The following is a 25,671-nucleotide window of genomic DNA, read 5'->3' on the forward strand; positions in this document are numbered from 1 at the left end:
AACCTGCAAAAGCAGGTGAGGGAAAAGAGCATGTGCTCTCTCAAAGTCTCCTTTGAAAACCAGCAATTTGCAGTTGGGGCCTCAAACTTTTCTCTCTAGGGAAGGTGTTGGCTTGCACACCAGTCTTTGAGCACCTCTTGTCACATCTATCTCTGATTGTGGCTGAATTTCCCCAAATATTGATAGGCTGGAAAATGTCAACATGTCTGGCACCTCCAGAATTCCCTCATCTTTGTCAGGTTGATTTTTCCAGTCAGAAAATTCATCCCAACTGGCCCAATCCTTTCAGGGAAGCCCTGTCCTGCAGCTCTGTCTTGATCCCTTTAGAAATTATGACAGTGGTTTGCAGCTGGATCTTCCATTGCTTTGGGAAGTTGGAGTCAGGCTTCTCTTGGCCATCACAACCGAGCTGACCTGAGTTGTCTGAAGGAGGAAGGAGAACAGGAGTCTCAGGGGAGACCTCATTGCTCTCTACAACTCCTTGAAAGGAGGTTGGAGCAAGGTGGGGGTCAGTCTCTTCTCCCAAGTAACAAGTGACAGGACAAAAGGGGATGGCCTCGAATTGCACCAGGGGAGATTTGGAGTGGATATTAGGAAAAAAATCATTCACTGAAAGGGCTGTCCAGTGTTGGAACAGGCTGCCCAGGGCAGTGGTGGAGTCCCCATCCCTGGAAGTATTTAAAAGACGTGCAGACATGGCACTTAGGGACATGGTTTAGTGGTGGACTTGGCAGTGCGAGGTTAATGATTGAACTCGATGATCTTAAAGGTCTTTTCCAACCTAAACGATTCTGTGAGTCTACAATTCTATAAGGGCTGAGGCTTTATCCCTGTTACACCAGTCTTTCCTCCTGGAGCCCTCCAAGGGATCAAGGTGATGGCATTCTCTAGCAAGGACCAACCTGGCTCAGAGGAGTCTCTTGGCCACAGAAATAATTGCTGCTCTTCTGGCAGATGAGCCCAGCACATTACAGTTTGAGTTTGTCCAGTTTTGCCTCCTAACACCAAACTCCTTGGACAGCAGTGAATGAACAAATACCACCATGACTTTTCTCCGGTGCATCTGGTTTTCTCATGTGTGCCAGATCAAACATCACCAGGGCTTCACCAGGTATCACCAGGGCATTACCAGGTATCACCAGGGCATCACCAGGGTATAACCAGGCATCATCAGGCTTCACCAGATATCACCAGGGCATCACCAGGTATCACCAGGGCATTACCAGGTATCACCAGGGCATCACCAGGTATCACCAGGGCATAACCAGGCATCATCAGGCACCACCAGGCATCACCAGGCATAACCAGGGATCACCAGGCATCACCGGGGATCACCAGGTATCACCAGGGCATCACCAGGGCTCACAACTCTGTCCATGCCCCCATTCAGCATTCCTGCAAGCACAGAGCTGCAAAGCAGAAACTAATGGTCCTATCCCCCTCATTAAGAGTTTTTGAGGGAAATACAGTTGAATTTTTTTCTTGTAAATGCAGGGGATCAAAAATACCCCTGGGCATGCCCAGTACAGAAAAGACATGTATGTCCTGGTGCAGTGAGATGGTCACAGGGCTTTGGGTCTGTAACCCCCAGCCAGGAGTTACGGCTTGGGTAGGAGCAAGTCCATTTTCTCTGCAAAGGCTCAGCTCTCTTGGTTGTGGACTCTTTTGAAAGTGCTCAGAGCAGCCGAGGAGGGCAGGGAAAGGGCAGCTGCCCCTCTGGCTGGGACTGCAGGCAGCTCTCGGGGGTGAGACAGTGTGTTGCATGGGAAACCTTCCCTGAAGTGCACGTCTCACTCAATTCCAGCTGCTGATAATAAAACAAGCCCCAGTAAGTAAATACTGCGCCTTGCTTTTAGAGTGAATTAATCTCATTTCAACTCCCGGGTTTGGAAATTGTCCTGTTTTCTGGGCTGGAAGGACAGGGTCAACAAATGTCTGGTAATCAGGGTAAGGGCACAACCGTGACCCATTTGAGGGGGTGTCCTGCCCCCACAGAGGAACACCCCTGCACCCTGGAGCAGCTCCTTGAGTCCCTGTCACCCATCCGAGGACACGGAGGTCCCCCTGGGATGTGGCTCCTTCTCTGGTGACAGCAGAGCCAGCCCAGACGGTGGGCTGGGAGAAGCTGCCTGACTTTCAGCTGGCTACAAGTGCCAGGGATAAATCCTGCCCTCCCTCCAGGACTGCGACTGGCTCATCCCCTCTGCCCGGCACGGGTGCAGCCCAGCTCTTGGGGAACCCCAAATTGTCCAGTTCAGCATTTTCTTTCCTCATTCACGCTGCCTTTCTTTTCTTTTTGAGCCGGTTATAGACACACAGACGCACTCACATGCTGTACACACACACACACACACACACACATGTTTGCACACCCAAAGCCAAATCCCCGATTATTGCCCGTGCCCCTAAGAGGGATTACGGCTTCTTAGGCGAGGAGCCAGCTTTCTGCAGGGTTTAAGAGCCCAGCAAGGACTTCATTCCTGCAAGTCAGAGCTCACGGTGCATTTTGGGAAGAGGACTGCTCCTTCTGCAGCCCCAGTCACACTCAGTCGTGCTCTGTTTTCCTTCTTTCTGCAACTTCAACTCTCTTTAAATCACACATTAGAATTGCAGGAGGGAGGAGAGGTTGGGAAGGGGATTTGGGAGGCTGCAGGGAGCCAACAGAAGAGCAGCCCTGAGGGGTGAAACAGCCTCTATTGCCCCTTTGAGATGTTGCCTCTGCCCAGGGCTGGTGCTCTTAGCAAAGTCTCCAGGCAGAGCTGGATCCTTGCAGGATCCCAAAGCGGCCCCAAAACCTGCAGTGTCTTCCAGGCACAAGCAGCTCCCCAGCTCCAGCTGGACCTTAAATCTCCACCTGATGCACCCAGCCCCGCCTTACCCTTCCAAGGTAGGGGTTACCCTGGGCAGGACATCCTGGGGCAGTTTTGCATCCAGGGCTTGGTGCTGGCGGAGAGAGTGAGCCCTGGAATCCCATGGTCCCTACCTTGGGGTACAGCTTTTGCTGATATTTGTGGAGTGTGACCACAGGCGGTGAAGCAGCACTAAAGCTTACTCTGATTTTGGGTATCCTTGGTCTTCAGGAGCCTCTGAACTGCCTTTTACTGCGGATTATTTTATAGCAAATCACTGATTATTGCTGTTAGTGGTGGGAGGTCCTTGCAGTCCTGGGAAGCTGGGGTAGGTAGAGTTGGATTAGCTTGTCTTCTCCTCTAGGAGACCAAGGCAGGGTCAGGGATGGTGAGTTATCACCCAGAGGTCTCTTCATTCCATTGGGCAGCAACAAGAAATGCAGAAGTATTGTGGGTTTTGACATTTCTCCCTCAAAGAGAGACCACGTGAGAGCTGGCAGGTTGTTTGCACACCAAGGGCGTGTGAGATGTTGAAGGCTGGCCACGGGCTCATCGAGCAGAGGAGAGGCTGCAGCACCTGGGCGATGGTGGTGGGGACCTCATCTCCCCCAGAAACTACTGTGGGGAGCAGATGGAGCGGGATTTGGGATGGAGTGGGACGAGCAGGAGTTGCATTCCCGCTGAAACGTTGTGCCTTCCTGCATTTGGGAGGAAGCAGAAAAAGACATTCTTGTGGCAGGGGAGGATGGTGGTGGCACAGGCTTCATGGTGCTGCTCTTCATGGCATGTTGGGGAGATGGATGTTCAACAACAGCTACTCCCCAGCAGAGTGGTGTAATCTGCGTCCATGACTTCGAAAAGAGTTGGCCAAGGGGTACCTGGGGCTCTTGGTGTTGGCTTCAATTAATCCCAGACCGCTGGAGGCGTTGTAAGCTGATGTCCCCTGCAAAGAGCAGGGAAGGATGGTGACTACGGGAAGACCAAGCTCTGAGCACTCAAGCTTGAGCCTTTCAGAGCCTTTATCTCTATTAGCATCACCCAGGCTCTCTCATTGAATTCCCCCTCCCTCCCCTCTCCTCTCCTCGCTAAATGCTCCCCAAACAACTCAGACATCAATCGAAGGCAGAAGAAATGGCCGCGCTTTGTCTCTCTGAAGAGGCAGCTTCGCATCGAGCCCTGTCAGGGCGGCCGGCGGCGAGCCGCCAGCAGGGACCATTTTCACATCTCCCTTTGTGGAGGAGCAGCCTTGAGCGAAATGCCACTCGAGGGGCATTGAACGAAATGTACGTTCACCTCTTCCATGTGGCACTCGGCGCCCGTCTCTGCCTCTGACGCTAATGATCCGGACGAGAGTTGTTGTGGGGTTTTTTTTTCCAAGAATAATGAGGAAAAGAAAATGAAAGGGAAAGGGGCTGGAGGACGGAGGTCACATCCATTTAGGAGCCCAAACATTTATGGGAGAGTGCCTCCTGAGTGGCTGCACAAAGGGCCTGGCTGTACCTGGCTCCATCGCTCCTCCACCTCCTCTCCCCCACCACCTCTGGCCATGAAAAGGGGGAACCAGAAATGTAGGGCCTCTGTGAAAGACAAGGATAATGGATTTCATTATAGACAAGCATGTTAAATGTCTATCCACTTGTGTGCAATAAAAGAAAGCTGGTCTTTAGCTAATCACGCTGGAGGAGCTCTTGGCTGGGAGTCGAGAGCGAGATGTTCCCTTTGGTCCCCTGCCCCAGTACCCCCCTGTACCACCCCATAAAATGTTGTCTGTGGGGTGAAATTCATCTTATCATCATTTTGGTGTCTACCATTGCATCCTTTTTCTCTTTGCTGGCTGTGGGGTGGCTCAGGACAAGCCTGGAGGGTAAATGGCTACCTCTGGCCAGAGGAACAACTCCTGTGGTAGTGGAGTGGGGTTTGCTGGTGCAGCAGTGGGATCCAGCCCAAAGAGAAGTGTCAGCGCTGAAAGGTCTTCACATCCACCATGTCCAGATGGACCACCACTCCTCCCTTCCCTGCAATGACCTTCTTCTGGCTCCCCACTGACCCCAGCCCCATTTTCCAATCCTCTGCCCATGGCATCCCTTCAGACAGCACTTCTCTTGATGTCCCTCATGGCAGAGCTTTGTGGAGTTCCTCTCCCCACTGTTTTACCCAGCACTACTGTCCAGGCTGGCTGGCTGCTGTGCTGGCACATCTCCTGCCATCTCCAGAGAGGATGCTTCAGCCTTATTTTGATCTCCCACAAGTGGTTGTTGAAGCCAAGTGTGGTCACGCTTGAAAAAAAGCAGAGGGCGGCTTGGCTAGAGGCAGCATGTGTGAAGAGGTGTGATTTTTGGAGCAATCCAGGTCCCTGCCTCAACAAGATGAGGTGTCCTCAGGAGGCCTTCCTGGCTGGGGGGAGCTGGGGTGATCTGCTCCCTGCCTGGGCTGGTGGTTCTCCATTCATTAGTGTGGGTGAGCTTAGGGCAGGCTCTGCTTGCTGCTGGGGTCCCTCCTTCTCCAGGCCACCCTGGGTGGTGGATACAGACACAGAGATGGCTGCTGTGCTCTGGTGTCATGCAAGATGTGTCCTCCCCTTATCACACAGACCCACAGCCTCCTTCCAGCATTGCTGGGGACCACTGGTGGTACAGAAGGGTCCTGTCTATGGAGGTGACAGGTCCTCCAAAGGACACTCATATGGCCATCTGGGATAGCTGCTGGAGGACTAGTGAGGTTCAGCTCCTCTCCAAACCACCTGAACAGATGTTTGCTAATGAAGCTCCCCTTCTCTAGGCAGTTCCTCTGTTTTTGGAGGCCATCTGAGCTCATTCAAGTATCTCCTTTGTAGGAATCAGTCTGGGAACATCATCTGGAAACTCGTTACATAAAGGAAAGAAAACCCAACAGCCAATGGTTTTGTCTGATATGGAAATTTCTGGTTTCAGCTCACATTCCTATGGCTGAATGATTAGCATATGTAATTAAGCAGGCCTGTTGACATTACTCCCTTGCAAAAGCAAAGAGGAAGCCCTGGGCTAGTCAATAAAATAAACGATGACTGTTCCCTGCCCCAGGGCCCCCTTCATGGCCAGGTTGGGAAGCTTTCCCCCCAAAACTGCTGGGATGGGGCAGGGCATCTGCACACCAGATGAACCTGCTCTCTCCCCAAAACACATCCCCGGGGTGGGACAGGGGGTTTCTAGGCCAGAGGGAGCTGTGCCCTCCTGCCAAGGCACTGGCTTAATCCCCAGTACACTGATAAGGTCACACCAGGACCCGTGCTCCTCCCTCCATGCGTCCTCTGAGACTGGCGGCTCTATTGGCCATATTTATAGTGCGGTGATAGGATCAGGGGGAATAAGCATTTAGTGTCCCCTAAATCACACCCTGCTCCCCATGGCTGGTCGGTGCTCACTGATCTCTGCTCTCACTGCCAGAGAGCCTGGCCAGGACTTTTGAAGGTACGTCAGGAGCTGGGGTGCTGCTTGCTGGGAGTTGGGGTGCTGCTGGGGAGCTGTGGCATCCCTCCCAGTTCTCCATCCTCACCAGAGTGGGACAGGGATGGCTTTTGGTTGGGAGAAACATTAGGAGCAGACGCAGAACGTGATGCCATGGCTGGGAACCCCGGTGTCGGGCAGGGATCAGAGAGCAGCTCTGGCTGCAAGGGAAACCTGATTTCTCCAAATAAAGGGACAAAGTCACGTATTTGTCTCACCTGGATGGTGGCCAGGCCATCATCCCTCCATCCCTCCTTGGACCAGCCTACAACCAGGGTCCATCCAGACTGCCCCAGGGATAGGTTGGTGGTCTAACCCTGCCCAAGGCTGGGTTGGTGGTCTGGGATTCCCATGTAGATGGTCACCATTCCCTAAACAAATCCATTTATAGTTACATCTGCCAAGAAAAAGTCCTACACAGGGACAGAGAGAGAGCCCCAAATCCATGCCCAGTGTCCCTGGGCCATGGGGATGGCTGGAGGGGGCCAGGGAAGGTGGGGGACAGTTTGCTGTTTGGAGGCAACATGGTGGGGAGGGTTGATTGCTCATCCTTCCTCTAGATCACCTTCCTCCTTGCTCTGGTTCCCATTTCAGGGAGCAACGGTGTAGCGGAATGCCTCATCTTGAGGAGCAATCTCCTCACGCATAGTTCTGAGTGGGCAGAAAGCCCTGCCTGAGGGGCTGACCACCCCTGGTCAGACCTCGACACCCTCCAAGCCAACCAGCAACTCTTCAGGAGGGGAAACGCAGCCCACGAAGCCAGTGGAGCCTGGCCAAGAGAGCGGAGGAGCTCCTGCTGGAGCTGATCCCAGCTTGGTGGCCACCGGGTGACATCAGGGAGGATTCTCTATGGGGACAGGCCGAAGTGACCCCCTTGGCGAGAGCTCCAGGATCCCTACTCATGCTCATATAGTTTCAACCTCACCCGCTAGCTCTCAGGAGACCTGGTGTTATGCCCTGGGGACTGCCACCTTTCTCCCCAACTGTATTTGATGATGAGACACTTGGAGTCATCCCCGGGGACCCTCCTCACCTGCCTGATGGAGGTCTACCCCAGCACTGGCTCTGCCAGGGCAGGTTTGTTATCTCTCCTCCTCGTGACTGCCCTGAGCAGCCCCTCGCTGCAGAAATCCCTGCCTGCGGCGTACAGAGACCATGGGGGTCCCCAGGGGCGCACGGGCCTGATCCAGTGCGGGGAATACAGCAACCAGGTGCTGCCCAACGGCCTCTGTAAGATCGTGGCCATGCTGCCGCAGGGGGATGAGCAGCGGTGCCCGGACATGTTTCGTTGCACCGATGAAGTGTCTTACTGGCTCCATGAGAATGAGGAACGAAAGCGGCAGGTCTTGGAGCTGCGGGAGCTGGTTTCAGAGCTACAGGAGGAGCTGAGGAACCACCGACACCACATCAAAATCCTCAAACTCCAGGTAAAGGGTTGCCCTTCGTGGACCCCACTCCAAGTGGGTGCCTGTGGTCCCTCCCCATGGTCCCTTCCAGCTCCCAGCAGTTTGTAGGGGGAGGACACCCAGTGAAGAATATGGTGGTGTTCTGACCACGGGCTGGGACAGTCATTAAACCCCAGCTGCTCCTGCTGTGATAGCTCAGGAGCCTTCCCGGCCTATCTTTCTTAACATTAGCCACCAACCCTTCATCTGTGCTAGCTCCTTCACCTTCGAGCCTGCCTCGGAGGGGTTGCTGATCCATCCCATTGCCCAGGGCGGGATCCCAGACTAGATCTGGAGTTTTGGGTGGCTGGTGAAGGACCACACCTCAGATGGCCACAGGTGACCAGGTGAAACCCTGGCTTCCAGCCCACGGCACTCACCCTGCAGTCTCCTTTCTGTTGCTCATCCCAGCCCAGCTCCATTCACCAACCCCGCATCCTGAAGCTTCACACTAATACATTTTTTCCAACCTTCTTTGGCACCTCTGAAGCTCTCAGATGTTGGCACTGCCACAAACACTTGGCTTGGCCCTCAGCAGCGGCAAGCAGCAGCTTGCACAGGGTTGTAGCCAGGAACAGGGAGGGAGCAGGGTGTGATTTTGCTGGCTGTAGGAGTCATTTCCCAGCTCAGATGTCTCACTGGGCTGTGGATGAGATGTGCAGAAGAACCAGCAGCTTGCACCCATGTCAGCAGGAACAGCCCCAAGACCGCTGGGTGAACAGCACCCTTGTCTTTGCTCTTGGAGGAGATGAGAACTGATATGGTTGGGCTCTGGGGATGATTTATTCTTGACTTGGCTTCCTTTCATCCTCACCCTTGGGATCCTTGTTTGGAAAGCCTCCTTTGGGCAGCTCCGTGGGGAGAGCGAGGCCATGCTGGAGGCTGCAGAGCTGGGTGGGTGTCTGTGCCTTGGGTGTCTCCGTGGGAGTGAGATGTTCCTGGTAAAACAGAGGAAAGGAGGGAGGCACGTGAGTCAGGACGGGTGCTCGTGCTCACGCAGACCCACCCAGTGCCCCCCACCGAGGGTCCCTCCTCTCATGTTGGCCTCTGTCCCCCATCCTGCCTTCTCACCCACCTTCTACTGCTCCTCTCCCATTTTCTCTTTGCAATTGCACTGGGACACACTGGTGTAATAGACCAGACCTTCAGTCTCTCAACTTTCCACATTCATGCCCTGGTGACATTTTGTCCCTTAGGACTGTTTAATGTGTCCTTCCCCAATCCCAGCTCCTTGTGCTGGCCCCAAAACACGCTTCAGTGCTACCTGGCACTGCAGCTCTTTCACTGACCTCTCCAGCTCAGAGTCAAAGGTGGAGATGGATGGTAATGCCTTAAATATTTTCCCTGCAGTGTTCATTCTTCATTTCCAGGCTCTGAAGTGACCCATCTAAAGGCAAAGTGTCTGGTCCATGGCAGGGTCTCTTCAGGGTCAGAGGGAAGAGGGAGCAGAACCAGTCTCCCTCCGGAGATGCTGGTTGCCTGGCTGTAGCTGTAGAGGGAGTGGAGCTGATGGCCTCAAGCAGGACACTTGGTGTTCAGGAAGGGGAATTGGATGTGGAGCACAGGCTCTCAGTCCTTCTAACGTCCATGCCCAGGTCCTGCACGTCCCTACCCTACATACTGGTCTCTTCCTGCTCACCAGCTAGTCCAGCTGGAAGTTTGCTAGCGAGTTATACACACAATTAAATTCACTGGAGAAACGCAAATACTTCCAGGTCTTTCCAGCTGCTAGTGTTTAGACCCCTCATACATGCACAGGCACATACACATATACATGCACACACATGTGCACATACACATATACATGCCTGTGTACATGCATGTACACCCTGACCCAGACCTGTGAGCCCTGGGGCCCACGGCCCTCCAGTTGCAGGCACTTAGATCCTGCAGCACTCACATATAGGAGAGAGTGAGATCACGCTGAAAAAAATCAGTGAAGGGAAGGACTGCATAAGAAAAGAAGAAAGATCAGGCTCAGCTGGACAAGGGCACTGACTGGAGGCTGATTTAAGCATGTCCAGCCTTTTTTAACTCCCTCATCTCTCAATTTTCCTACACTCATTCCCCAGCCCATCCACCCTCCTTTCCCCACTTTTAGCCTTTCCCTTCTACATCCCAGAACTAGTTTTGCACAGTCCCACAAACCCATAATACTCCTTGCAATCATGTTTTCCCCTTCTTCAGGGTTCAGGTGGACCCTCTTCAAGGCCACATCCCAGCAGGTCCCTTCCTGGCCCATCAGCGGTAGCTGAAGCCTCTGCTCTTCCTTACTGTCTCCCTTATCACCCACCTGGTAATTTCTGTGTCTTTTTGCTTAGTTTATTATCCCTTGACCTGCTATTTGCTATTTTTTTGTACTGAATAGTTCTTAGACAGATAGTGGGTGCTCTCACATCATACCGTGGTGCTCTAGCCAGTGTCTGCCAGCTGGGAGGAAGCTGGTGGACAGGGATGTTTCTGGAGCAGCAGCAAAGTTTGGGATTCCACCTACCCGACCCCAGTGTCTACCATGGAAGGGTTTCTATGGGATCCAGCAGATCTTGTAGAAATATGAGCAGTGGATGCAGACATAGATGCTGCTAGGACCTCTTGGATGTCTCCTGGAGGATGGGATGAGTTGGGAGAGCGTGTTTCTCCTCCATGGGAGCCCAGGTGAACAGCTCTGAAGGAGATGTGTCTGCTGTGGGGTGCTGCTGGGCTTCTCACCCTACAAGAAGAGCAAAGGGACATAGGGTGCACCCAAGTGTCCTGGAGCAGCCAGGTTCTGGGTCCTACCTGGATGTCTCCAAGTGGTTCATACCTGGGGGACAGTGCCAGCAACATCTGTGCCACCAAAATACTGCTGTGCTCAGAAAGGGGACATCCTCTGAGATCTTTTGAGGTCATTTGTAGAGAGTTTCAGACCTCGACTGGAAAAGGCCCTGAGCAACTGAATCCAGCTTAGAAATTGGCCCTGCTTTCTGCAGGGGGTGTGGGCTGGAGACCTCCAGCCATTTCTTTCAACCTCAGGTTTTTAACATGAGCCTAAAAAACCAAAAGGATGGAAGACCCAGAAGAAGAAGGAAGAAAACAAAATCTGGAGAGTTTTGCTGATGGCAACGTGTGTGTTCTGTCACCCTCCAAGCACCAGAGCAGGGGAAAAACAAGGAGCAAAGCTGCATGTTGTGCGGGGAGTTATAGCTGAACAGAGGAAACCAGAGGCAGCAACGTCTGCTGAGCTGCTCGCCCCAGCTCCCCACTGGCTTCGGGACTCTCCCGTAGGGAGTTTTCCCACTGTGTTGGTCTGGCCACTTCCCAATGCCTGTGCCCAGCCTGGGAAGCTGATTTCCTCCTTCATCCCCCGGCGTCATCCAGCCTGGGTAGATCTCCTCCACCTCCGTTCCTTCCACCGAGGAGCTGTTGCTCCCTTAATCCGTCTTCATAAATCAGCTGCTGCTGGTTGGGCTCCCTGGGGTTTGCCATCAGTATTTCTCCAGGAGCTCAGCGTGGGCTTGTCTGTCCAAGCAGAGACATCTCTCTGAGCTCAGCATCCCTTTCTGAGCTGAATCAGAGCAACAGGCTCTTCCAGGTCACAGCTCCTCTTGGGCTAACGGGGACACCCAAATTAGGTCAGATGGGTTGACCCCATCTTTATCATGCTTCCAGTGCAGTTTAGGGAGCAAAAGGAACCCCCTCTCCCAACCTTCCCTGTGCATTTCCAGTCCTATTGCATTTGCACAGCTGAGGCATGTACAGAGCAGGACCCCACAGTGCAAAAATACAGCCCCGGTGCCACCAGTGCAGTGGGATGCAGGGACGGGAGCAGCATCAGGGCACCGTGGCAGTGGGCTGGTTGTGCTGTTTTTAATCAGCAGCAGGAAAAAAAAAAAAAAAAAAGGTATCAACTCTGGAGGAGGGGACTGTCTGGGAGAAAGCATCATGAGGTTTACTCGGAGAGCTGATGCGTGGGTGAAGGGAGCTGGAAGAAGCCTGTATCCGTCACAGCTCACAGAGCAGGTGGGGGGACGACTGATTTATGGTAGAGCCAGAGACATTGCAGTCCTGAGAAGGAAAGCACTGTGTTGTTGCACACCATAATTCCCACTTTGCTGCCCCTGCCTACCTAGCTGCTCTGGATTTGGGGATACAGTCAGGCTTGATGGGTTTTTAGCAGGCTCAGGTGGCACTGGGAAGGATATTATAGAGCTGCCATTAGTTATTGGTACAATAACCCAGCAGTGGTGATGCCATCTCCTGGGAACAGCAAGCTGAGACCTGTCCTGGTGGGAATGAAAGGACATTGTAGAGAGGTTGGTGCTGGTCTCTTCTCCCAGGGAATTAGTGACAGAACAAGAGGGAACGGCTTTAAACTGCAACAGGGGAGGTTCAGACTGGACATGAGGAGAAAATGTTTCCCAGCAAGAGTGGTCAGAGAGTGGAATAGGCTGCCCAGGGAGGGGATGGAGTCCCCATCCCTGGGTGTGTTTAAGGGCCGTTTGGATGAGCTGTTGGGGGATGTGGGGTAGGGGAGAACTTTGTAGAGTCGGGCTGAGGGTTGGACTTGATGATCCCGAGGGTCTTTTCCAACCTGAATGATTCTGGGATTCTGTGAATGGGGACCGAGGTGTGAGATGGGTCCTGGGAGCACCTGGAAGGGAAGAAAACATACCCTGGGCATGCAGACCCCTTCCAGCTGAAGGAAATCCCTGACCCCCAACAGCACCACTGCAGTTTTGCAGGTAGTGATGAGTCCAGTGTCAGATCTGTGTCCCCAGGGATATTTAATAAGTCACACACTTGCATGAACACTTAAAAATCCAGATTTGCCCCTGATGCTGGGGACAAGGAGGTGAGAAAATAAACTAATTTATTTTCAGGGTCTTGGGGTGACTTGTGAGCCTGAAGCAATGATGTGGAGTGGGTGATGGAGGAAGAGATGGACAGGGAAGGGCAGTGCTGGTGGAGAACCAACATCCCGCCACCGCAGATGGGGCTCTGGGATTGCCAGACCCTCGAGAGGGGCTGGGGAGCACCACGCATAGTTGTTGCATTGCCTAGGGGATGGAGGGGGGGTTCCCAGGCTGCTGTGGGATTATGGAGGTGCTGTTCATGGCCTGCTCTGCCATCTAATGGACAGGGAACTCTGAACAAGAGAGGTGAGGGTGTCTGCAGCGACTGCGTCGGGGGCATGTTTGGTGCGTGCTGGTGGAGCTCAGGGTGCTCATCTCCTACTACAAGCTGTGGGCACCTCCAGCCAGCTTGCACATATATTTTATGTAGGATCAGAAACTGGTTGTCCTAAAAACAAACAGCAAAAGGGTTGTGAAAGGAGTTGGGGTCCTGTATCACACCCGCTCCTTGCGCAGCATGAATGTGGTCATTGCTGTTTACAGGACACCAGCCATTGCCCAGAGAGCAGGAGGTGGCCCATCATGCAACGTACTGATAAGCTGTTGATATTATAAAATACCACAATTCAAGGGGAGATTGGACAACTTTTTGGAAGGAAAACCCAGATGTGGTGGCATTGTTAAATATGTAGAGGCCACATCCCTTTTGCAAGAGGTTGCTCACTGAAGGGTGCTTGGAGAGGAATCCTATCTGCTTGCCCTGCCTGCCTGTGCATGTCCTGCCTGCACCAGATCCTGGGAATATCCAGCTACTGGTGGCTCCTGTGGTGGGCTGGGGGCTGGTGTGGGGCTGCAGGGGGAGGGGAAGGGTGCAGGCACCGTCCTTGGGGTCCTTGGTCTCTGCTGGTGCACACAGCAAGTGCTCCTCTGCCCTCATGCTTCTGCCTGCCCATCCCTTGGGGGTCCTGGGGCCATGCCCCCAGCTCCATACCAGTCCTCAGGCATCGCCCCCCACCCCACCTTTCTCCTTGCCCATAGCATGAGGAGGCGACCAGCCAGAACCACAGCTTGGCTCAACGGGTGCAGGACCTGGAGCATCGATACAGTGAGGCCAGCACGCTGCAGCACATCCAGGCCATGCTGCTCTACGACATGCAGGCACAGATAAACAACATTTCTGTCCTGACCGACTGGGCCTGGCACAATCCCGCCTGCCTCAGACCTGCCGAGATGAGGCTGCAGGAGGAGATGCACCATCCAGGTGATGGGGAGTTGCTGGGGTCGGCTGGGAGGGGATGCTTCACCCTTTTACAGAATCATAAAATTCCTTGGGTTGGGTGGGACCTTAAACATCATCTAGTCCAACCCCCTTCCACGTGCAGGGACACCTTCCACTAGCCCAGGTTGCCTAAAGCCCCGTCCAACCTGGCCTTGAACCCTTCTGGGGAGGGGGCAGCCGCAGCTTCTCTGGGCAATGTCTCTCAAGCGGGGCTGAAGGAAAAGGCTGTGGGAAAAGGGCTTTGAATCCCCCCTGCATTGGCTGGGAGTCTGATCTCATCCAACCTGTCTTCCCAAGGCAGCCAGGAGGGCTCCTCAGAGCAGGACACCTCTAGGGATGTCTCCATGCTGTCTAGAAGAGAGGTCCTGTCCCCCAGTGCCTCCTTTTTCTCTCCATGGATGATGTGAGATGCTCACAGGGACCAGCCCAGGTTCTGACAACCAGGCTGGCATTGCTCCTACCATCACCCCACATGCAGTCAGCTGCGTGAGCCTTCCTCCCAGATCCAGGGACTGTTTTTCCATCCAAAAAAACCACAAAACAACCAAGATTTTTTTTTTTCTTCAAAAATTCACAGCATGAAATTAGGGTTTTGGTGAAACTCTTCACCTTTGAAAAACAACCGTTTTGTTATTCCTCACACACTCTTTTTTTAATGAATGCATTTAGATCATTGCCAGGTTTTTGGTTGTTTTCCTTGTTAGTCCCTGGAATGTTTTCTTTGTTTTTTAACAAACATGGGAACTTTCAATTAAAGAATTGAAGCTTCAGTTTGACTAAAACCCCATTTTCTGCTAAAGAACCCACTGCCATGAAAACATTTTGACCAGGGCCTACCATAGCCAGGATCTGCAAAGATCAACTTTGAGGTGCTGGAAGAGAAACTGAGTTGCTTTTGCAAACTGTCTGAGTCTCTGGGTCTGTGGCAAGGGGGTGGTGGTCTCCAAGAAGACAAGACTAGATGTGCCAATCTGGTCCCTATGCCCCACATCCTGTCTCCTGCAGCAGGTGACCAGGAGGAGGATTGGAGAAGGACGAAGTGCTATTTCTCCTGAATAACCTTCCAGCCTTTGGTGAACTCAGGTTGAGGGACTTGTAGAGACAGCATCTATCTTCTCCATTGAGAAGTGAGCTGGATGGGATGACTCAGGTGACACGCAGAGCATTGCTAATGGCTTTCACCTACCAACCTTGACTTGATTTGAGCTGGTGACATCTGGGGTGGGAAAGTCATGTTATTTCTCCCCTGAGTCATCTAGTCTAAGTTGTCCATTGTGCTCATTTAAAGCTCTTTTGGCCATCCATGTTGTGGTGGAGGTAGCATGAACAGCTCTTCTGGTACCTGCTTCCAGGTGCCTCTGAGACCCGAGCAAGAAATGCTCTGTGCAAAACCAGGACATCGGAGTTGATCTCTACACCCGTGACCACCACCTGCAAGCCAGAGCTGGGATTCATCTTGTGACCAGGATGGTGACTTCTCTGGTCCAGAGATGGTGACTTCTCTGGTCCAGGGAATGCCAGTCCAAGTGCAGCTGATTGATGCTGCACTTTTAGCTGACTAACTTTGAGTGGGATCAGGCTCTACTTGCCGTCCCAGATGCTCCCTAGAATGCCTCTCCTTGACCTCTGCTTTCTGCACACAACTGGTTTCTCCCACACACTCTCCTGCAGCAGCAGTGCCAGTTGGTTCCAACCTCAAAGGATGTCCCCAATCTGTCACCAGACTGCATGGGGACCTCCCAATCACCATGCTCTCCAGTTATTGGGCTGGGATGTTGTAGCTCTTCATCCATCATTCCCCCTCGGACTCACTTTCCCATTCACAAGGATCTTTTGTCATCTGCAAGTCCTGTGGTCTCATCCTTTCTGAGTGCTTTGTGGAAGGGTGATCTCCCACGTATGCTTTCTGCCCTCCTTCAGGCTCCTAGTTCTCCCGGTGATCCCAGTCTGGCATTCAGGCCGGGCTGTGCTGCCCAGTTTCAGGCTGGGCTAGCCATGTGAGTAAAATGAAGGGGAGCTGCCTGTGTGAGCTGCCTTTGTGCCTTTCTTTCTAAAGATGGGATTCACCCCATCAGGGAGGCTCAGCTTACAGACAACAATGCTTCATGTTGGGTGTCTACATACGTGTGTCCCCACGTGAGCTGGATATTGAAGATAACAAGGCAAACAGTGCGTGGACCAAGAGCATTTCAGCATGCTCTTTCCACTGCTATGACTAGAGTCTCAGTCCAGCTGACACCTAGTGCCACCTGAAATACTCTGGAGCATCCGAGACACCCACATAAGTCTGGCAGATACAAGACAGGGCCTACATGAGACAGCTGAAAGCCAGCCCCAGGGCATCTCAGATGTCAACATGCACCTCTGTGCAGGCAATTCAGCTGAGCTCCTTTGGTAGGTGATGGAGGGAGACAGGGAGAGCAGCTCTTTTCTCCTCTCCCACGTAAAACCAGGATGAACTCCCCTCTGCAGAAGCCTGTCTCTAAGGACTAGCTGAGACCGCCTGCCTGATGGCAGCTGCCAGGCGAAATAAATCCCACCTGACATATCCCAGTTAAAAACGTCTTTGGGTTCTCCAGCATTATTTTGATTCCCTTTCCTTGTAAGACAAAACCCACAGCAGCAGTTTGGGAGACAAAAAAACCTTCTGCTATTATCTACACCAACCATTGCTGGCGAACCAGCCAATTCTTTATCCATGTATAGACATTTTAGTGTGAGATATAATCTGAGCCTGATAAAACGCATATGGTTTCTGTGTTGCCATTACAAAACCAGTTGAACTGAAGACCGCTCCTCAGCCACAGCATCCTTAAGTACAGATCTGTGCTAACAAACCTTGTTACTAATAAGCCACCGCACTCAGGTTTGAAGCCTGTGTGCTGCAGAGGTTTTCAGCTTCAGAAGAAGCTCTGAATCCAGGATTATTTGCCCGGTTCTGTGTTACAATTGTGTGAAAATGACGCTGGCTGTGGCTGTGTGCCCCTTTCCCCATGCTGTGCACTAAACGCCGTGTTGCTCTGCTTTCTCACTCAGAGGTGAAGCACGCCAGGAACTGCCCCATTGACTGTGCTTCCATTTACTACAATGGGGTCCGGCAGTCTGGGGTCTACAGCATCATGCCCTCGCTCGGAGGGATGCCTGTTGAAGTGCTGTGTGACATGGACACTGAAGGTACTGCAGGAAGCACCTACAACATCTTCCAGCAGAGCTTTGGGTGGGATTTGACTAACATGAGAGTTATATCTTATATCTGAGCTATTTCGAAGCTCCTTTACAGTCAGTGAGAGTAACATCTCCAGAAGGGCTCTTCCCCAGGGACAGAGGACTCGTCCTCTCTGCTGACTGAAGGAGGGGTTTGGATAAATACTTCAAACCTGACATTATGGCTGGGATTCAGTTGCCTAAATACAGGCATTCAGTGCTCTTTGAGATGTCCTCATACATCCAAGATATTTGCAACACACTAGTGGATATGACACAGGGTTTGGGGAAAGAGAAATCCTTCTGGAGTAGCAGCTCATCACTGGGGGGTATCTGGAGCATCTCTGGCTAGTTGAGGCCTATGTGTGACAACCAGTAATTGTAGCTGTGCTGAAGTGACAGGGTATAGGAATCTCCCTCACAGGTATTTTGGAGTGTAAATGAATGAGCAGGTGACCTCCCATACCATATGGTTATTATTACATACAGAGCACATTACTGTCATCCCAAGGGACAAACTTACTAACGAAATTAGCTGGCAACACTTGAATTTTGGAAGAATAATGAAGGTTGTCAGGGAAATGGGGCGGTGGGTTGTCAGTCCCTTGCCCCATGGACCTACTCCAGCCCGGATGGATGTGTCACATCAATATGTCCCATGCTGGAGGAAGGGGTTCAGCTCCCCACTCATAGGCATCTCGCCTGTTGGAGGTTCTACAGGTGATTGCAGCTTGGGGATGCACGTGCTCATTAAGAAACAGGCTGTTCAGACAATGTGGTCTCTGTTATGTCATTACTATTATTTGCATGACCATCAACACAATCTTGGACACTGTAGAGTGACAGGCTGTACAAACAGCAAATAAAAAGATGGCCCCAGTCCCGTCCATCCCCACCCCCCTGCCCCAAGCTTACAATATTGGAATAAAATGAAAGAGGAGAGAGGGATTTGGACAGATGGGAGAGCAGATGGAGACAGTGAGACAATGCTGGGAGAGCTCATGTGCCTCTGTGGTGCTGCAGGAACAGTACATAACAATCTCCAAACTCCAGGATCTCCAGTTTGTTCCAGTTCCAAAACATTTGCCTTCCAAAAGCTACCAGCTCCCTCTCATTTAAAACCACCTTAAAATCTGGGACGGTCAACAGGGGAACATCATCATGAACCAACACAATAGAGGTGGGAGCCCTTCTCTGTGAGCTATGATGGGCATCACATTTTATCCCCGTGCAGCAACCAAGGCTGTATTTTGTCACTTGGTGGGAGGAGGCATGACAAGGAGACACCTTGCTGAGCTGCAGATGCATCCTCAGAGGTAACACCAGTAAGGAGTCTGTCTGGGACCCTTGGATGCTCCCTTGAGACTCCCATTTTATGTTATCTCTCTCCTGGCAGGTGGGGGCTGGACGGTCATCCAGAGGCGTCAGGATGGCTCAGTTGACTTCAACCGAACCTGGAATGAGTACAAGGAGGGTTTTGGGGACCTCAGTGGCGAGTTCTGGCTGGGCAATGAGAACATCCACAAGATGACGACCCAAGGGGACTATTCTCTGCGCATCGACCTGGAGGACTGGAACAACAAGCACAAACATGCCTTCTACCAGGTCTTCAGGTAGAAAGTGGGATGGCCTTCCCTGGTTCTCACAGACACAACTGGTTCAATGTCGGGAGACCTTCTGAGATGGGAACCCCATTGTGGTCAGAATGACTCTGTCTAGAGAGCTTTTCAGACTGGGCCTAGGTTGCCTATCCTTTCTTCCTCACCTGGATTTTACCACCAAATTTCACTCCAGGTTGAAGCCTGGGTGTGAACTAGTAAATGTGCAGTGTTGTTTGGCCATGGCCAACATCCACAGCCCCAGGGGAAGGGAGCTGTAGGACCCAATGGGCAGTCCCCAGCTGCTCAGGGGTATTTTTACTGCCAAAACTGTTGAGCTCTACATCAAAAACAGGGTTTTGAATCCCGTGGTCTTGCTGGGCAGGTCCTCCAGCATCTGTCTGGTTTAGAATCGTGTTTTGATTTTTACCCTCTCTCCTCATGGCTTTTTGCTTGCTGGACCTCATGTAACATCCTTCGGTGTCTATTGTTCTTCCCCTTCTCCAGTGTTTTATTTATCCATACTACATCAGCCTCATCTTTTCTTAATCAGGGGTGACCAGGTCTGTCTAGACTGTCCCATATGAACCCCTTCCCTGTCTGCACTGGAAATGCTTATGGGTGACTCTGCAGAAATCCACCATGGGAAGATGTCCAAGGGAGCACTGCACCTTATGCACACTTGAAGCTTGAGGGCTACGGGTAGACCCCAAAATTGTTGAAACTGCTGGAAAAAAAACTCCCATTGCTTGAATGTGCCGTGAAGTATCATCCACCAGCAAATGTGTGCTCTGAATGGTCACCCCAACATTTGTTTTGTTTGATCAGATGTCACATGCAACGGCAGTGACCTTCAGCCTTTGCTAGCCCAAGGGGAAATTACTAATTCGCTCAGTCTGGGTGAAGAGTGAGATGCTTGTTACATGGAGAGGAGGCAGTGCTGTGTAATTAGAGGAACTGTCTTGCCAAAGCTGCCTCAGCCCTTTATTGTGGTTTTAGAGTCACGGTCTGCCCAGTTCAGACCTATAACAAGTGCCCTGAGTCATGACAAAGTCATGCACATCCCACAGAAGGGAAAAATACAACATCTTTGGCTTCTAGAGGTGATGAATCACAGCAGGGAGGCTGGCCAGAGCAGCTCGATGATTGCTAGGTGATCACACCAGGAATGCAGTATCCGGGCTGGAAAGGAGACTCGAACACTCCCCATTAAATAGTCCCACCTTTGTTGTTCGCAGCATTGAGGATGAGGAAAACTATTACCGCCTGCACGTGGACGGGTTCAGTGGGACGGTGGAGGATTCCTTTGCCTGGTACCACAACAAGAGGAGCTTCAGCACACCCGACTCGGGGAACATCTGCGCTGAGATTTGCCACGGAGGCTGGTGGTACCACCAGTGCTTTTACTCCAACCTCAACGGGGTGTACTACAAGGTAAGGTGGAGGCATGAGGACACAAGATGCTTTTTCTCCAACCTCAACGGGGTGTACTACAAGGAAAGGTGGAAGGATGAGGATGCAGATGTTAACACACAAGGTCCAGGGCTGGGAGGAGGCTGTTGGTTCTCACATCATAGCAATCCTTCCTGGCTTGACCAGCCACTGCACTTCAGGGAGGGAACAAAATGAGCGCTGGGCACCAAGACAGTCCAACCTTTTCAGTGCCATGCGCCAGGCACAAGTGTTGAGCCACCTCTGCACGCTGGGTTTTGGGACCACATGGTGGAAACTTGTGGTACGGGTGACTCACACAGAGATGGATGGATGCCAGCTCCATTGGGACCATCTGAGAAATGTTACATGTTCTTTTCACCACATCGTCATTAAGCTCTTTGCTCCAGTGTTTCAGAGCAATCAGTTTTCCAATGCTCCCGTCCGGATGATGCTTCCATGTGTTTCCTGTGTCTGACCATCCCTTTCTGTGCATCCCAGGGCGGCCGATACTCCATTAAAAACCGCAAGAAACTGGGACCAGATGGTGTCGTTTGGTACTCGTGGAAGGACACAGACTACTACTCCCTGAGGAAGGTGGTCATGATGATTCGACCACGCACTTTCCGGCCCCACATCTCCCCATGAAGGAGCCTGGGACATTTTTCATTTCACCTCACATTGAATGTTGGGCTGGAAATAGCTTGCTGTGAGCAAAAACTGATGCTGGAGATCCCCGAGGGCACCGAGCATGATGCCTGTTGCTGCTTGTTTGCTTTCAAGACAGTTGAACCAACAGCCGACGTGTCAAGACCTTTAAGAAGTGTTTGGGTGGTGAAGCTTTCCTAAAAACGTGGAGGTGATTGCTGAGAAGGGCTTTGCAAGGACAAGCACGTGGCTTGCTGGTTCACTAGGTAGCAGCAGAACTTGGCAGGCTTGGGCATCCCCAAGGCTTGAGACTAAATCCATTTGACTGGGTGATGGGAATCAGCCACACACTGAGGCTGGACGGGAGATGTTGAGTGCTCTGGCTACCAACCCAACAGTGTTTTAGAGAGAAGAACCAGCAATCCTGTACGAGTTTTCCGTATGGGATGGGAGGGACCAATTCTTGTGCAGTAAGATGATTATCTCTCCAGTCTCGGCAGAGTTTCTCTGTTCACATCACTGTGTCTGTACGTCCACCACGCCAGGGCTGGGCTAGGGTGGCTCCGAGGTGCTGAGATGGCCCTGAGGAAAGCCAGGAAAGCCAGCATGCAATGCTCAGAGATGACGTCAGGGACAAACAAGAAGGAAGATCTGCAGTGGCCCTCGCCTCCTCTGGCAGGGATTGTGTTACACACGCGGACATTAGCTACCTGCAATAGCAAAACTCCAAATGAAAAGATTTACAAATAAAATTTGTGGAAGGTTTTCCATTTTGCCATTCTGTTTTCACCTCTATGTCCTTTCTCTGACAAGGAACTTCTGATGAATTTTCTCTCCACCCTAAAAGTGGTCTGCAGGAGTGGTTAGACATGATTTTAAGTCTTTTTTAACTGCCTTACTCCAGATAAAGAAGATTTGGTGTTGCTGTCTTTTAATTTTCCATTTGTAGCTACAGAGAAAGACCCTCCTTTTTTCCTGACTTTGCCTCCTCACAGGATCAAGAGATGGAGGCTGGGACTTGGCCTCAACCCTGATTGTGTTTGGTGATGAACATTTAATTAGATTACCTTTTTCCTGTTTCATGTGCACGGATGAGTTCAAAGAGGGTTCAGCAAAGAGGAAAGGCAGATGTATTAGAGACAAAGCACCATTCCTCCCAACTACTTGTCTACTGCTTGATGTTCTGATGGTTTCTGTAGCTTTCACACTATTCTGGACTATATTTTGCCTGGAACCTAATTTTTCATGGGCAAATCAAGCAAAGAAGTTACCTTCCAAGCTTACTACAAACTAATATCCCCAAGATAATAAAACAATGTTATTTGTCTTTCCCTCTGCTAGGTTTGCCTTGGTAATCTTCCTTGGGGGGTGTTCCCAAGATGTTCTGGTGGTGTTTGGGGTCTGGGCTGGTCTATGCTGCTGTTGTACCATCACTTGCTGTGAACATCTGGGCACTACCAGTGGTGGGAGGAGATCTTTCTTGCCTTGTGGCGCACACATCTCTCATATAATGTCGTTCCTTCAGGACCTGCCCTTCCCTCTTTGGACTGCAGGCATTCAAAAGGCCATGATAATACCCTACTAAGAGACTAATAAATCACTTGAATAAGCAACAACTTAATTAACTGATGATTACATTATCATTATTAATATGCAATCTGATTTTGCACATTATTAAACACAACGATAAAAGTATCACTCTTAAACCTTATGAATCACACACTATTACTGCCGAATTACCGTTTTACCATCCCTCCCTCCCCACAGCTCTTCATACCAGGGTGCAAGTGTCTCCCTTGTTACCCTCTTGCACTAAGTCTTTTGGACATAGCCCTGATGGAGAGTCCAACAAGTTGTCCAAGGACATCCCATGCAGTTGGGTACCCAGGTCAGTGTCACCACTATCTGTAGACATCCATCTCCTGACCACCAAACGATCCCATCCTTCTGTGTTCCTTACCTGATTTCATAACTTACTCCTTTTTTTTTTTTTCTATTTCTACCTTAGAACTTCTTTTTCTCAGCCCAATCTGTCCCTAATTATTTTTTTTTCCCTTATTGGTCCAAATTCTGCTACATCCATACTCAAATTTGTTAATCTGATGTCATGATTGAGGCAATCTTGGCCTACTATGGCATTACTAATATGGTTGCCTGTGTACATGTGGCTTTGCAAGACTCTGCACCCCAAAGCTCCCTGACAGTTATGGGGTTCATACTGGAGTAGACTCTCTAAGATGAATCATTCTTCTTCAGACGTGACCCCTCCACCTTGCCCAAAGAGCTCCTCATGCACAGAGTCTGCACACTGGATGGTTTGGAGTTCACACAGCACCCTTTCAGTTTTAATATTAGGAAAAAATTTCTTCCCCGAAAGGGTTGTCAAGCGTTGGAACAGGCTGTCCAGGGCAGTGGTGGAGTCCCCATCCCCATCACGTGTAGACGTGGCGCTTAGGGACAGGGTTTAGTGGTGGACTTGGCAGCGTGAGGTTAATGGTTGGACTCGATGATCTTAAAGGTCTTTTCCAACCTAAAAGATTCTGTGTTTCTGTGATTCTATGATCCTTGCCCTCAAACAGTTTTAATCACTTCCCCAGTTCCCTGCAGAGGTCCCACCTAGTTATGACACCCGGTGCTCCAGCCACACCCCTTGCTCACCAGTGCCAGCTTCCCATGAATGAACGGCTGGTACCTTGTCCAAATTTATGATTTCTGAGAAACCAGCACGAGGCTACAGAGTGGAGAAAGGACCTCAAATGGCAGAACTGTCCCTGCACAGGATGACGCATGAGCCAGGAGAAGCTCTGAGAGCCCAGCAGCAGGTGGGTGGCAGGACGATTCACCTCTTCGCTTGGCGTCCTGGAGGCACTTCCAGGATGTTTTTTCTGTAGATGTTTTGATCTGTTATGTGTGAATTCACAGTGAAAGAGACTTTTTTTCTCACATGCAGGGTAGCAACTGAGCAGCACTTGTCATGTCTGCTCTGAAGGACACCCAGGCATCCTCTGATGTCCAGGAGGTGCAACTGACAGCACAAGTCTTGCTTGGGCTGGAATTTGGGGATGGGATTGCATCTGGCTTTTCAAACAGGAGAGGTGGGATCAGGTGCAGAAGGTCTGCACAGGTCTCAGCCCGTCTGAGAGTCTGGCAAGTGCCGTGAAATGTCTCCTTGGGAGGTTTCTTGACAGCACCAAACCTTTGCTTTGTGCCTTCCCCTTGTACATCCTGGTTGTGCCTGTGGGATGGTGCTTCAGGAGAGGACTCCACGACCTAGGCAAGGACCTAGTTGCCATTGCCTCCTCTCTGATATTTGGTGCAGGATGCCCAGGTGTGAGGCTCTGAGCTCCAACCCCTCACCCAGATGTGGGTGTCTTCTGCCATTTGAGACTTGTGGGCTATCAGAGGCTGGCACATGGGGTGGGCAGAGATGACATGGGGCCCACAGGACCCTTTGGAACTTGGTGGGAAACTCTGGGAGCATCTCAAATGGTTCTGCATGGTAAGATGAAGATATTTGGTACGAGCAAAGCTAAGAGCAGCCTGAGTTCTCATCACTGCAAGCCCCAAATCCAGCCAGAGGATGCCTGAGTTCCTCCTAGGGAGGAGGGAGGAGAAGTGGAGCCAGCACCTGCAAAAGCAGCTCTGCTGCAGGATGGGAAGGCAAAGTCTGAACTCCTGGGTGCTCACGCCCCAAAGCTTGTAGTGAGTGGGACATGGAGATGCCTCCTTACCTCTTCCCTTGTATGGGGCTGGCAACCCTGAGAGCTTCCCTTGGAGGAAGGTCCTGGTCCAGGCGTATCCTGGGTACCAGGCTTTGGGCAAGACACAGCAGTGTGGCTAAGCAAGAAACTAAATACACCCCACCAAATGACCCCAGTCCTGCACTGGGGGAGAAAGCATCTGACTTCCCCCAGGACAGGCCTCCCACCTGTGAGCCTGGCTCCTTCTTCCGCTCTTTCCCTTCACACTCAAACTAACCCCTGCCTCGTTAATTTGCCTGACTCCATTATAGTGCTGTCTAAAGTGAGATGGGGCAGGAAATTGTATTGACAGAGCTTCATTGAGTGCAGCCACGAGGCAGACACCCTGTCGCGTTCCCTGCACGGCCGCACTGACCAGACGTCCATGTAGAGCCCTGCCCATGTGGAAATGCACTATTCCTGCTGCAGAGCAGGGGCTGGCTCTGGCTATTGGCTGCTGCTGAACTTTGTGTGTGTGCAACTCGCTAGAGGAACAGCTACATGATCTGGTGTTGTTTGGACTCACAGCTACCCAAAACAGAGAAAGGTCCAAAGACAGTTTCCATCTGACATGTTAGGTCAATGCAAGTATTTCCATCCGTCTGATAATTGGGACCTAGTGTCTCTACTGGAGATGGAGAAGGTTTATGAGGATCATCAGCCCATGCTCTGTGGGTCTCCAGTCCCATGGCTGGGAAATGCATCTGACCTGAGACTGGAGAAAATGCAGGAAAGGGCTCCTGGAGTGGTGGATCAAATAATCCTTGATGAGGTGGCCATGGCCAGAGGGCTGGATCTTCGAACACCTTGGGAATGGAGAGAAAGAGGCAGGCAGGGTGAAGAACCGGGAAGTTGCACATTAGCTATTCTAAATTGCAATGCTGAAAATGTCGGAAAAGATTAATCAGTTTAGGAAGGGGATTATCTGAGGTGAACCTCTGTGATCAATAAAAAGCTGGATGCAGGAGGGAGATGTAGCCCACCTCTCTCTTTAGCCTAAGCCAACATTATCTCTCCCCCTTGGCAGCGAGGGGAGAAAAATGAGTCCAGCAGGGCAACAGGGGGGATTCTCCCCCTCTGCTCCGCTCTCGGGAGACCCCCCTGCAGTGCTGGGTCCAGCTCTGGGGGCACCAACAGCAGAAGGACACGGACCTGCTCGAGCG

General features: G+C 51.5%; 1 protein-coding gene across 1 annotated transcript; it reads left to right on the forward strand.

Moving 5' to 3' along the window:
* The first annotated feature begins 6,233 nt into the window (after nucleotides 1-6,233).
* LOC141921923 (fibrinogen-like protein 1) lies at nucleotides 6,234-20,983 on the forward strand. Its single transcript, XM_074820854.1, has 7 exons — nucleotides 6,234-6,295; nucleotides 6,926-7,758; nucleotides 13,647-13,869; nucleotides 16,924-17,061; nucleotides 18,488-18,704; nucleotides 19,928-20,123; nucleotides 20,622-20,983. Exons 2-7 carry the CDS (start codon nucleotides 7,324-7,326, stop codon nucleotides 20,766-20,768), a joined length of 1,356 nt encoding a protein of 451 aa, XP_074676955.1. The 5' UTR covers nucleotides 6,234-6,295; nucleotides 6,926-7,323; the 3' UTR covers nucleotides 20,769-20,983.
* The last annotated feature ends 4,688 nt before the right edge of the window (nucleotides 20,984-25,671 follow it).

This window comes from Strix aluco, chromosome 3 (genome assembly GCF_031877795.1).
Source record: "Strix aluco isolate bStrAlu1 chromosome 3, bStrAlu1.hap1, whole genome shotgun sequence".
Lineage (NCBI taxonomy): Eukaryota > Metazoa > Chordata > Aves > Strigiformes > Strigidae > Strix > Strix aluco.